General features: G+C 47.6%; 1 protein-coding gene across 3 annotated transcripts in view; it reads left to right on the top strand.

The window, feature by feature from the left end:
- Positions 1 to 13,701, top strand: part of PLCH1 (phospholipase C eta 1) — a 52,850-nt gene that overhangs the window by 4,332 nt on the left and 34,817 nt on the right. For all 3 annotated transcript variants that reach the window (XM_056498983.1, XM_056498984.1, XM_056498985.1), the window contains exon 2: positions 6,107 to 6,224. In XM_056498983.1, coding sequence (XP_056354958.1) covers positions 6,146 to 6,224 — 79 coding nt within the window. In that variant the 5' untranslated portion in view covers positions 6,107 to 6,145. The remainder of the gene's footprint in view (positions 1 to 6,106; positions 6,225 to 13,701) is intronic.

Genomic DNA, 13,701 nt, shown 5'->3' with positions numbered 1-13,701 from the left:
TAAAAATTTTTAAAAATCTACATTTTCTATAAGTCATCTATCTAAGAGCGCCTGTATGTGCAGTATCTGCATCCCAAACTCTGTGACCTTCCCCCTTTGATTAGACATCTCTGAATTCTGAGTTTCCAGTAGCTCTCAGGGAAATCCACAGGATTCTCTGCTCCTGTTCTGGCTTGTCCCTTCTGACACCTTTGCTGCCAGTGTGGTACCAGCACAGCTGTTCTGGCCTCATGGCTCATTTGATTAGGGAACTCATCTGTCAGAAAAATAAACCAAGCAAAAATCTCTTTTATTCCTCCAGACCAGTTCCTAGAGAAATAAGAAAAAGATCCCCTATTGGATAGTTTTGTTTTCTGTTGCCAAGCAATGTTGATGTTTTTTCCATGCTGGTAATATTTATGGTTAAATATTTGCTGTTCAAAAGGGAGTGTAACTTCGAGGGTGTTTTTTAAGCCTTTTGTTTTATACAATATGCTTTAACTCTGCAAAGTAGCCATACATTAATGAAGTAGTTAATACCATAGATAAATAAAACTTTGTTTTGTAAGTATGAAAATGATATCAATTTATTGGAAAAATATATTTTTGTATCAGCAGTATGGAACTTCCATCTTATGTCCCTTGCCTATTCTGCCTGACTGCCATATGTGTAACTTTAGCAATGTTTATGCAAGTTATTTTGAGTGAATGTTGATATTTGATGCTGATTAAAGTGGAGATTTGCACAGATGATGTGTGGAACTCTTAGAGCCTGGCTTGTGTGACAATTAAATCTAAATCTGCATGAATTTAGACCAGCTTAAATGCTTAGCAATATTTGGGTGACTGTTAGTGGCTTAGTGGAATAAGAAGCCCAAGACTGCAGATGGGTGAATGCCCTATGGAATATTGTCATATTAAGGTTTCATAATCTCTTCAGATTTGTTTTTTAGGTCTAGCTATGGCTAAGCTTTTCATCCAAGAACTTCTTTGGTTTGTGGATACTGTTTTCAAAAAATCCCGCCCATGTTGCTCAGAACTGGTCTCTGACAGCTTGGGGGTTGTTCCACCAGAGTTGTCACTTTGGTTAGAAAGCAAAAACTTGGATTGGGAAGTTCCTGTTGATGGCTACTGATTAACTAGGAGAGAACCTGCAGCATATTTTGATATGGTCCAGGGAAAGGAAGTTGGTGAGGGCATTAAGTTTCCTGGTTGCACGTTGTGATGTGAACAGAAATGCAAATGACTCCTCAGTCTCTGGTCAGTGCCTGTTATTTCTAATCTCAGTGTAACAAAGGGCTGGGCCCTGGGAGCATGTCCTGGAGAAGTGTCTGTGTGCTCTGCACAGTGTTTGCCACGCTGCTGAGTGCTGATGGGAAATGATGTAAAACTTGATGTGGAACATTTCTTTATTGAGCTAAGAAAGTGCAGAGAAACCCAGTGCTCCCCTCTGGGCAGCCCTTGCTCTGCCCCTGAGGAGAGCAAGTGAGTCTCTTGTTTATTATCAAAGTGGAGATAAGGCACTTCACTCCCTCCCTTCTAATGACACTGAAGGTTTGTTGTGCAGCTGAATTGCTTAGATTTTCAATACCACCCCAGGATTCTGCAGGGGAAGTTCCAAGTGGTATTTGTCCTTTGGTGTTTGTTTTCTGTTTGCAGTGACTGGGAGGTAGCTGCCCACACGAGATGGTGTCATCAGAGATGCTGCATGCCCCCTCCACAATCCCAGCTGCCACACTACAGCCCAGCCTTTCTCTCTGGACTCTGTTCCTGCTGCTTAGTGCCAGCCAGATGGTCTGTCTTCCCTCCCATATGAGATCTCTAAAGCTCATCAGAGGGCTCTGGCCATAGCTGGGGCCAATGCAGCATTATTTCCATCACAGCATTACTTCCACCACACACTTGGGGTGCCCTTTGTGTGACTCTGGATTGCTCTTCTCATTTCTTACCTTTTCAAAAATTTATATTATTATTTTGTTATACTTTTTCTTTATGCCAGTTGTAGACCCCAGTATCTCTGAACTATTTTTCATGCTCAGATTTGTCATTAACAGGCACAAGCTTCCAAAATCAGTAGCCTGCTCAATATTCAGTGTTTTCTGGACTCTCCTTTTATTTCCAAGAATATGAATGTTGAACACCATTTGGGGCTAAGGAAAGGAATCAGTTTTTATAAGTCATGCTTCCCATGTGTGTTCACTGGGTAGACACGAGCTCTGAAACTGCTGAAAGTGGAGCTGTGGTTTTGTCTGAGGGCAGTGCCAGTGTCCTGTAGGATCTGCCTTTAGGAATGATCTCTCTCCTGGAGCTGTGGTTTTGTCTGAGGGCAGTGCCAATGTCCTGCAGATCTGCCTGTAGGAATGATCTCTCTCCTGGAGCTGTGGTTTTGTCTGAGGGCAGTGCCAGTGTCCTGCAGATCTGCCTTTAGGAATGATCTCTCTCCTGGAGCTGTGGTTTTGTCTGAGGGAAATGTAAGTGTCCTGCAGATCTGCCTTTAGAAGGATCCCTGGTGTCTGATGGAGTCACTGCTGGTACCTGTGGAGGTGCTGTGGGCACCAGCAGGGCCGAGGGCAGGTGAGAAGGGGCAGGATCAGCAGTCTCAGCCCCTGAACTCCCTCAGTGTGCTGCTCTGAGCTGTCTGCAGGCTCAAACACCTTCCTGGCTGTGTGCTTGTTCCCTCTTCATGCTGGGGACCTGCTCAGTGTCCAGGTTAAGCACTGCAGATAAATATTTGGATTGTGCTGCTGCTTTCCAGGACAGTTCTATGCTGAACCTTTCCAACAGCCCGAGCTGAGAATGTTTCTCTAAGTGTGGCTCAGCCTGTAGCTGCTGGTAACTGTGTTGTGATTCCCTGGAATGAGGGAATTCCCTGCACAGTGATCAGGGTTTTTCTGTGTGAGAGGGGAAACTGCAGAATATACATGAGACGTTGGGGGTCAGATGTTCTCCTTGGTGCTGAGCCCCTTGCTGTGAGAAGCATCTCTCCCAACCCAGGCAGGGCATCCAGAATACCTTACACATTCATTTCCACAGCTTCTAGAGTCAAATCACTTCATAAAGCATGTCCAGAATGAAACTTTTCCTGTGAGGAGTTTACCCACTTTGTGATAACAAAGAGATATTTGTTCATCTCTGTCCATATCTGCACTGTTCATTCATGCATGCACACGTGAATATGTAAGTTAACTTATTCTTGCATCAAACTCTGAGCAATATCAGCTTACTTCTATTAATAACAAGCAATACTAGTTTACTTCCATTAATATCTTAAGCAGTATCAGTTTTCTTCCATTAATAACTCTCTTGTAAAGTACAGCTAATCAAAGCTCTTTGGAAAAGTGTCTCTTATGGAACACAGTGCTCAGAGCACTAAAATAAGGCAGCTGACAGGTTTAATGGAAAATAATCAACAAAAATAGCAGATAGAATTCTCTCAAGGTGCTGTGTTTCTACATAATGGACTTGCTCAACTTCCAGGTTAATACATACTCTTTATCCAGATACAAAGCAGGTGGATTCCTGATGCTGCAGTAGCATCTCTGCTCTCAGGTGGTGAAGCAATGATTGTTTTACCTTTTGGAATGAACGTGGCAGGCTCAGGAATTCCTGAATTCAGGAATTCAATCCTCAGGCTGAGGATTGTGAAAATGATAGCCCAAGCTAAGAAACCTGCAGAGTGGAAAAGTGAGGAGTGTTTTCAACTCTCTCTGAATTGGCTGCTTTATCATGCTGGTTTTGAACTCAGATTTGTATCTGGTCAGGATTTTGGTAGCTTTTTGCCAGAATAGTTTTGTTGTTACAGTCCCAATTAAAGCTAATTACATGCTTACGGGCACTTTTTACTCTAATAGTTTATTCTGCATGTTTAAAATAAGTGATCCAGGTACAGCCCACATTTCAGTCGTTGGCATAGATAGAATGTTCTTTTTCTCCTCTATTGAAATGATGCAAATTTGTGTACAGTTAAGTTCCTAAGTGCGTGCTCCTTTGAAATGATGGTATTTGGCCCAAGTGTGGGGTTGGTTGGGATTTTGTTTTCTTTTTTTTTGTATTCTAGGGTAAGGCATGATCTTGGCTGGGCTCTACTGGAACCCTGTAAAGCAAATAACTTTGAGGACTAGCCGAAAAACTGCTGGTGTTTTTTGGGAAGGTTTTCTTGTGGGATGTTTGTGTCAGCTGATGCAACCCCCTCGGGAGTTCTCCTTCATCCCTGATGTGCCCGGGAGAACCTTTGTTCCGAGGGGCCACCGTGGTGTGGGAGAAGCCTTTGTGCAAGAACAAAGGGGGATTGTGTCAGCCGGGCGTGAGAGGGAGGGCAGGGGGCTGGGGGGCTCCTTCAGAGGCACTGCAGGGATGGATCCACTGCCACATTCCCCTGGAAATCTCCCCTGGCTCCGGGTTGTGTGTGGAGCTGCGCGGGAGATAAGATCTGCTTTTATTGTGTGCAAATTCTTCGCGGTGAATATTTGATATGGTTTCCTTAATTAAAACACCACGCCTCTTGTGCTGCTGTAGCCTAAAGCGAAAAGCCTGGCAGTAGGCTGGACTGTGGTGTTACTCCTGTGCTTTTAAAGTAACTAACAGCTTGTGTCTTGCTAGTTAATGCTGGGAGAGTGGCCTTAGTGCAGGTTATAGGGAGAGCTCGTGGGTGGCCGGGAGAAAGTGCAGGAAATGAAGAGGATGGAGCCTGGCAGAGGCAGTGGGTATTGCTGCTTGGCTCCAAAGTTTGGCACAACACACCTTTAGTGTAAACAGCACACGGGCCATACCCAAAACATCCCCCAGGGGAGCCTGGGGATGGTTCAGGATGGAGCAAAGCACCAACACCTGCAGCAGAGCATCCAGAGCATCCCTGCTCCCCTCAGACAGAGACAGGATCAGCACATGTATCACTGGGACCGGCCTGTGGGTCTCTGAGGCTTGGAACTCAACACAAACATTGACACCGAGCACGAGTTACTGGGAAAAGGGGAAAAGCTCTCCATGTTCTTCTGTTCCCTGGTTAGCTGAGTGCTGTGGCTGCACCCAGGAAATGATTGTAGCTAAATTGGTCATTAAACATCAGAGGAGTCCCGTTGGCTGCGATTTCAGATTATTTGTTGTCCTTTTTGTTTTGAATGAAATGGATCTGTGTCCCTCAGCAGAGCTGCAGCCAAGTGCTTCATGTGCTGCAGTGCTTTATTAGGGGGTGGGTTTGTTACTAAGGCCCCTGGCAGTAGTTTTGTGAGGAGGTTTGGGTGGCAGTGTCCTTACATCCTGCTAGAATTGCTTGGATAAAGACAGTCGAGTTGTTTGTGCCAAGTGTGGGCGAGCAAGCAGCTGGGTTGACCAGAGTGAAGGTGGGAGGGAGATAAAATGGGAGACCAAAGTGGGCTTGTAGCAGGAAGGGGTGTCTGGATTGCTGAAACCAGAACCTGAACTTCATAAAATAGCAAAGGGAGAAGGAGGATCCAGTGAAAGCATTTGGTGTCAGGACAGGAGATTAAGAATTCCATGGCTTCAAAGAAGTATGGAATGCTGTGTGTCTGCCTGTCGCCATCAGTGTTAATTTTGGGTGGCTGATGTAACCGTCATCAGGCTGGAGCTGCCTGTCCATGGGCGATTTCACCCCGAGTGCCACGGGGCAATGTCTGCCCAGGGCAAGGGCACAGCGACCCTGCGTCCTCAGAGCTCTGCTCTGCCCTGGAAACCAGGGGATGATTACTTTTGAGTCACCTTTCTAATTACCTTAACCTTCACTGGGCAGGATTTATGGTTTCGTGGTGTTGGACGTGTCTGTAGCCTGTTAAACATGGGACAGCATCACTGAATGGATTCGATTGATCGTCTCTGCAGGCCCGCGGTGCCAGGGGGGTGATGGTGACAGGGGTGACAGGGCTGTCAATTGCTCCCTGCAGCACCCTGGCAGTCGCTGGCTGGTGGCACCAGTGCAGCTCTGGCTCCGTCCGGGCGATGTGCCCGTGGAGATGGGCACGTTTGGAGAACCAAGAATTACATTTGTTGTCACCTTTGTTTGAAACCAATGGACGGTTTTGTATAAAGGGCTCAAACAACTACAGCGCTTGCAGCAGCTGGGGGCACTTTTTGTAAATGAATTCCCAGTTACCCATTGCCGTTTGCCTTGCAGGGTCCGAGCCGTTGATGGTGAGCGGGCAGCTGCCTCGCCATGAGTTACTGGAGTCTGGACAAGAAGAGCTGCCTGCAGTACTGCCGGCACTTCCTAGCGGACAACGGCGCGTTCCACGGTGAGTTACAGAGTTACTCCGCACTTGTGCCTCTTGTGTTTGCTGCTCCGGCGGTCCCGACACTGCATCCGCACCTGCATCTCCTGGGGAGCTGCTGCGGGGCCGGGACCCCGGGAGTGCGGGGGGGGCTCAGTGGGACCCCCGGGAGTGCGGGGGCGCTCATTGGGACCCCCGGGAGTGCGGGGGGGGGGGGCTCGGCGGGGCTGCAGCGGTGCCGCGATGGGGCGCCAGGGGGCGCTCCGGGACCGCTGCCCCCCGGTACCGGCTCCGACTGATTCCCCGATCCGACCCGGTACCGAGTTCGACTGATTCCCTGATCCCCGCCCCGGTCCTGTGTCCCACCGATTCCAACCCTGCCCACGGTAACGGGTCTGATTGATTCCCTGATCCCACCTGGTACCGGGTCCGACTGATTCCCTGATCCGAGCCGGTACCACCGATCTGCCCTGGTCCTGTGTCCCACTGATCCCCTCCTGTTCTGGGTCTGACCGAATCCCCTAGTATTGGGTCCGACTTGATGCTCCAATCTGACCCACCGATCCCCTCCCGTGCTGGGTGTGACCGATCCCCCGGTCCCACCGATCCCCTCCCGTGCTGGGTGTGACCGATCCCCCGGTCCCACCGATCCCCTCCCGTGCTGGGTGTGACCGATCCCCCGGTCCCACCGATCCCCTGCCGTGCTGGGTGTGACCGATCCCCTGCCGTGCTGGGTGTGACCGATCCCCTCCCGTGCTGGGTGTGACCGATCCCCCGGTCCCACCGGTCCCCCCGGTGCTGCTGGGGTTGGACCCGCTGTGGCTGCCCCGGGGCAGGCAGAGCTGCTGGGCTCGCTGAAACCCCAAACCCAGCAGAGCTGCTCTGGTCGCTGCTCTGGGTGCCACGGGCTCGGGCTGCAGCAGGTCTCATCTCATCACACAGCTGGACCCGTCTGTCTGCTGAGGGAGTGGCTTCCTAATGCTGTTCTGAGAGGCCCAGATCTTGTATGCTTTATTCCCTCTGAGGTCAGTAATTCAGTAATTAAAAACCATCACTTTAGGGCAGATTTATGGTACTATTAATAACAGCAGCATGGGATGGCTGTGAGCTAAAGATAGAAATACTCATCTCATTCAAAGCAAAGGTATTTTTTCCCCTAGGTAACGTACAGCTCAATTTTCAGTGTGTTTGTCAGGACTAGAGAGGTTTGCAGCCCACTGTAAAACAAACTGTATCTGTATTTTTGTTACTGTAGTTATGTCATCATCAATGAAGCTAATGGCTTAGTGAGAGAATTAATCATTTGTCAGTCTGTGAATCTTCCTAATGAAAGCCAGTTCAGAGAGAGCCCTGTTTTTCCCTGTACTGCTTTTTTTCTTCCCTATGAGCAGTTCTAGTTCTATTTGGGACACCAGAAGAATGTTAATAACTTTCTGTAAGTAAGTCTGTCAGTGGTGTTGTCACATTAATTCATGTGTATGCTGTACTTGGGATTTGTGTTAGAGGGAAAGTGCTGTCATCTCCAGGCAGAACCATTCTGTTCTCAATGAAATAGATTAATTCCTGAGATTTATCAGGACACTCCTGTGGTCCCAGCAGTTCTGGTGGGATCATGTTCCTTCAGAGTTCCCTCTGACCTCCTGGAAGGGATGTGTTCACCTGGGTGCCCCTGAGCACTATGGCTCAGGGTGTTTTGGGAGATGCCTGTTCATCCCTGTTCTCCCCAGGCTCTCTCTGCCCTCCTGCCCCAGTGTGTGACTGGAACAGCTACAGGGAGGTGTGTTTGCAGCTCTGCTATTCCAGAATAGTGGAAGAAGAGTCAGGTCCATGCTCTGTGACCTGAGGTGGTGGTTCAGCACAGAGCAGCATCACATCTTTATCCTGCTAAAAGTGCAAAGGCTGGATAATGATCCATCAGCACAGATTCCAGGAATCCATGAACAGCTATTGAGGGATGAGTCTGTAAAGTATAATCATCTACAGCCCAAGGCATGATTAGCAGGAATCCTAGACCAGAAAGATTTCATGGCCTAATTTATTTCTCTTTGATTGACCAGATAAGATTAACCATTTTTCTCTGACAGAATCCATCAGGGCTTTCCATTTGTCTTCTTTAACCTAAGCACCACACTGCAGGGACACTTCCTTTCCCTCTGGGTGTGTGGAGGGGCTGGGTTCCCCCTGGGCAGTGACAGAGGTGACAGGCCCACAGCATGGTGTAAGGATGTGTACCTGTCCCAGCAGTTAGTGTGGTGTTCTGGTGCTCCAGAGAGGCTTGTTTAGCTTGGGAAATCAGAGATTGAGAGGGAATGTGTTGCTGGCTCTGAGTGCATTGCAGAGGGGAAGCTCAGGGAGGAAAAGGCTTGTTTGAACTGATGGGGGAAGTTGGCACAAGAGCAAGTTGAAAATATAAACAGGCCCAGGAAAAACTAAGGTATTGGAGTGGGAGATTGACAAGTTTTGGAGAAATTGTTCCAGCGTTGTATTTGTGCTCTTGCTCTGAAGCTGTAAATGTGATTAGCAGGAATGTATTGACTAATGGGAAATAAGCTGGAAAACTCTGTGGTCCCAGTTCAATGGCCAGTGAACTCCAGATACAAACAGCAGCTCTCCCATTCCTCTCAGGAGAAAGCTGCTGTGCCTGGACCAGGCTCCTCTCTGCTGGGTTTGGATGTTGCTTTGGGACACTTGCATGTTGTTGGACAAGAAGTATTGATACACAGCTGTATCCATGGGCTCTGACAGGCTGTCTTTAAATAATGACTGAGATCTGTGTTTGTGATGAAGTACTGTGTGCATCCACATTGCCTGAGGCTCTCTCATCATTTCATAATTTTATTAGGAAAAGCTGCTAATGGCTGCATTTGCAGGATATTAAAATTCTTATCTGTTTATGTCTGAAATCTTTGGTTACAGAAGTGGAAGTTGCTGCTGTGCCTTGTACTCTGGGGAGTCTTATCTGCCCAGAAGCAAAAATGTCAGTTTTCTTCAGCAGCAGCAGTGAGATACAGCAGAGTGTGTGCACACAGAGAATAGCAGACCAGAGACAGGGGCTGGGGTGAGCTGCTTTAGCAGCTTCTGCAGAACAGAGAAGACAAGCAATTAAAATGTTTGCAATAGCCTTGAGGATTTGATGAACCCACTTTCCTTCCTCTTGCAAGCAGCTCCAAAATACAAAGTACAGCCTCCCTCGAGGCTTGGAAGAAGAGATTTTTTTTTTCAGGGGTTTTAAGCTGTAAATGTGCATCATGTTTTGTTTGTTTGCTGGCAGTAACAATGTAGGAATGGCTGTGCTGTCAGAGCAAACATCCATTTAACTTTGCTACTGGATGATTTGGGCTAAAAGTACAGAGGGAAAAAAAAACCCTAAAGTGTACCTAAAAAAAACCCATAAAGAGCAGCCCTTCCTGGGGCTCCCAGTGCCTCCCAGTCAGCAAGGCAAGTACTTCCCCAGCCAAAACTGCATCTAGATAAAAACTTGTGGTGGTTGCTGTGAACCCTCTCGTTGGAGGGAGGCAGGAATTCAGACTGTCAGGGATGGGGCAGGCTGTGTTGCACTGTTGTTTCACCTTGAAAGGGAATTGCCTGGAAGGTGTGAGTGGGTCTGAGCCTGACAGGTGACATGACAGGTCCTGCAGTCATGTTGGGCACATGCTGGTGGCTTTGGCTGCTCAGCATCCTGACAAGGAAACCACAGAGACCCTCACCTTGCTTCAGTGACCTTGGGCTTCCCTGCCCAATGAGAACATAACATGCCTTCTGTTCTCAATTTTTACACAGTCAAATGGACTGTTTTGGTTATTGGAGCACAAGAGTTTTGGGGGAGCAGTCAGAGCTCTGCCAGATTGCAGAAACCCTTCAGGCCTGACGTTTGCTGCTGGGCAGTGCTGTGTAATTAGCACTGCTGAAGCCTGGGCAAGGCTGGGGGCACAGCTACAGCTGCCAGCTGTGGGCTGCAGGGTTCAGCTGGAGTTTCAGAGTGATGCTGGGAAAGCAGAACGAGTTAGTAGTGCAGGAATTAGTGTTTGGGTTCATATTCTGATTTATGTGGTGAAATAACCACAATTCATTCATTGAGACAAACAGATGCCAATGGAAATGTGTTTGCAAGAAGAGAATTAAGGATTTGATGTATTAAAGTCCACTTAGATTTAAAAAGATCCTGAAGGGCCTGAAGAAATTCTTTCTGCTTTGTTCAAGAACTGTGTCTGTCTCTGGATCTGTTCATAAAAGGAGTACTCATGTGGGATCTGTCTCCAGACAATGTTTCAGGTGCTTGTGTTCTCATACCAAGTATTTTTCCCCTTTCATTTTTGTTTTTCTCAGCTTCCCATAGAACCATGTTTTCATTAACGATAAATGAATTGATAAAAGCTGTAATCTGAAAAAAATAAGTTTTCCATGCAGCTGTACAGAGTTTTATTCATTGCTGGCTGACTTTTCACAAGGAGATTGTCTCACAGTTCAGATCTAAGATTACACTTGGATGATGATTATGAAGATGTTGTTATCTCCTTATTTCATTATCTATTCCTTGTAAGAGGTGTTAGTTCTCTAATCAGCTTTTCTTGCTCTTTAGCAGCATTAGGCTTTGTACTGTTTTTCAGCTATTTTGACAGTGATAAAGGAAAACCCAATGAGCTAGAAAATGAACCTTCCTCTGATGCTGTAATTTCCAAACTGTTAGTTAAATCATATTCTCATTTATTGGGAAATGGATATTTTGCAGCAGAACTTGCAAGGTTCTGTCTCTGTCCAGTAATCTGAGCCTTTGAGGTGTGGGCAGAAAACCTAAGTGGGAAGGACAGGTGTGGAGGTGAGGCTGAGGTTGCCTTTCCTGCCAGACCTCAGCCCAGGACTGTGCAATATCCAGCAGTGATGGCTGGAAAGATCTTGTCTTATGGAGATCATTGATGTCAGTCAACTACAGGTAAAGGAAAGTGAGTTTTTTGTTCAGAATGCTTGTTTGTCACTATCACCTCTGGGACTGTTAGAACTGTGTGAGCTGTGGCTCTGCAGAGCATTCCCAGCAGGATCCTGTGACCCCTGGGAGAGAGGGAAAAGCCAAGCGAACTGACAGGGCTTGGGATTAAATGCAAAACATGCAAAACCTGGCTTGACACTGAGGAGTTGTCATGGGGAATTGATTTTTTTTTTTTAAAGTTGAATAAACCTACAGGTCTTCTTATACCATTTAGCATATGTCAGCTGAATTACATAACATCTTCATTTGTTTGCTATAATGTTCTTTTAACCTATATAACATGCTTGAATTTCTAAAGGCATGTAGCATGGTTTTTAAAAGGAAGTTTATTTTGGAGACAAAATAATGAAGAATGTATTGGTGATTGTGTAAGGTTTCTTACAGAGCAGCTGTGGTGTTGAAGGTGCTTTTCTATAGCTCATCTTATAATTAACAGAACAGTAGGGGTGTGAGTAATTTGCATTTAACACATTATCAAGTGCAATCTGATATATCAATAATTAAACTGTGCAGCAGTGACAGTTTATTTTTTGCTGTTGAACTGCACATCATTTCAATGTGCACGCACTGTCTAGAGAGGCTTCAGAGTGGTGATTGCAGCCATGAACGTGGAGAGCTGAGCTGGGAGCCACAGCTGCCCCAGTCCCTTGCTTGTCTGGCAGTGGGTGACCCTCCCTCCTCAGAGTGGGACTGGAGCCACCTCCTGCCGTCCCAGCCTGCCAGAGCCATCAGAGCACAGCTGGGAGCAGCCAGGGGACCCTGCAGCGGCTCTGGGCTCTGCTTTCACATTCCAGGGTGCTGGGCATAGTCCTGCAGTGCTGAGCTCTGTCCTGGGGGCTGTGCAAAGGCTCCCTGTGTTAGCAACAGCTAAGAAATAAAGATTTCTCAGGGGGTAAAACATGTCAGCTCCACTTGGATCTTGTCTCCCATCCCACTGAAGCTCTGCAGGCATGAGGATCTATGAGGGGTGGTTTTTTGACTGGCTTTTTTGTTGTTATTTTTTGTTTTCCTCCTCTGTCACGCTGTCTCTCGTAACTTTCTCCTGTGCTAGACAAACTCTGTCTTTTATTGCTGTCACAATGTTTGGGAATACAACTGGGAATTCCTTTGGTATGCTAATGTAAATGTCACAGTGGATGAGCCAGCTGAAGAGGGAAAGAATTAGAAAATGCAGTAAGTGAAAGATGTACGTGGAGCTGACTTCGTTCTTGCTGTGCTTTGCAGCCCTTGGGCTCCGTTGCAAGGAAGTGCAGTTTACTCAAGTCTGAATGCTTCTGCCCAGTGTTCCACAGTGCCTGTAAACCGCGATTTCGGGAGCACTGGGACACAGTAAGCAGCGCAGGGTTTCTGCAGCTGCTCCTCCCGGGGGACTCGTGGCTCTGCTCAGGGATGCACAGCCCGAGCCGAGCGCACTTGTGCCGCAGCTGGGCTGAGCCTGCCGCTGGCTGTCCCCGGAGTTAGGGACAGCGGGACAGCGGCAGGAGGAGGGGCACAGAGCCGGGGCACAGAGCTCGGGGCTTCTCCCCTGGCGGCTCCAGATGCCGGGGTTACTCCGGAGCGGGGCTGGATTTCCCCTCCCGCATCCAGCCTGCGTCACTCGCCGCTCCGAGCCCGAGCGTGGTAATCGAGTGTGGTAATCCTGCCCGTCCGGCCGCCGCTGCCCGCGGGATTTCCCTGTGCCGGAGCCGAGTGCGGGCACAGCTCGGAGTGCGGAGTGCGGGCTCGGGAGCGGCTCCGCAGCCGCAGCCCAGCGCGGAGCTGCTGCCTCTGCCCCAGCCCCTCGGCAGGACACGAGTTGCTGCTCTCACCTCTGCCTTTGTGCCATGGCTCACCGAGCTGCCCTCGCTCCTCCTGAGCCGCCGTGCCCCGCTGGACTCCCGAGGATTGCTGTCCAAACGTGCTGGATCTGAAGGCGTGGAGACCAAACGGAGGATTTCCATTCTGCTTGCCAATAATGCCTGAGTTACCAATTTAATGGCAGACCTTGAAGTATATAAAAATTTAAGTCCAGAAAAAGGTAAGGATGTTTGAGTTTGGAATTGCCATGGGATGACCTCGTAATGTGTCTGGAAATGCTTATAGAAAAATCAGGTAGTTTAACCCCTGGGATGGGTAAGTTGCAGTGTTTATGTGGATATTGGTGGTATAACAACTCTCTATCTATTCCTGGATGTTTAACAAGAAAACCTGCTGGGTTTGTATGGACTTGAAAGTCAAGTCATTTTCTCTATGAAAACATGTAGGTTGTATTTAAGATACTCCTCTTTTAATGAAGACAAACTGCACTTCTGTGTTAGCCTAAATTATTACAAATGTGTTTGCCTTGAATAAAAGCATTCTTGACCTTTTCATCTGTTGAGAATTTTGCTGTGGCTTTCAGTGGTGAAGAGTTTAATGTTTTTTTCTGGTAGCACTTATAAACAGTATAACACATTTGCAAGTGGTATGTAAAATTTGAATGAAAGCACTGGATAAAAGATGTCTTTCCAAGCATTGCAGGAGATGGTACAAAAAAGG

This window comes from Oenanthe melanoleuca, chromosome 9, assembly GCF_029582105.1.
Source record: "Oenanthe melanoleuca isolate GR-GAL-2019-014 chromosome 9, OMel1.0, whole genome shotgun sequence".
Classification (NCBI taxonomy): domain Eukaryota; kingdom Metazoa; phylum Chordata; class Aves; order Passeriformes; family Muscicapidae; genus Oenanthe; species Oenanthe melanoleuca.
Note: the sequence above shows the minus strand (reverse complement) of the source record. Positions and strands in the feature narration are given on the sequence as shown.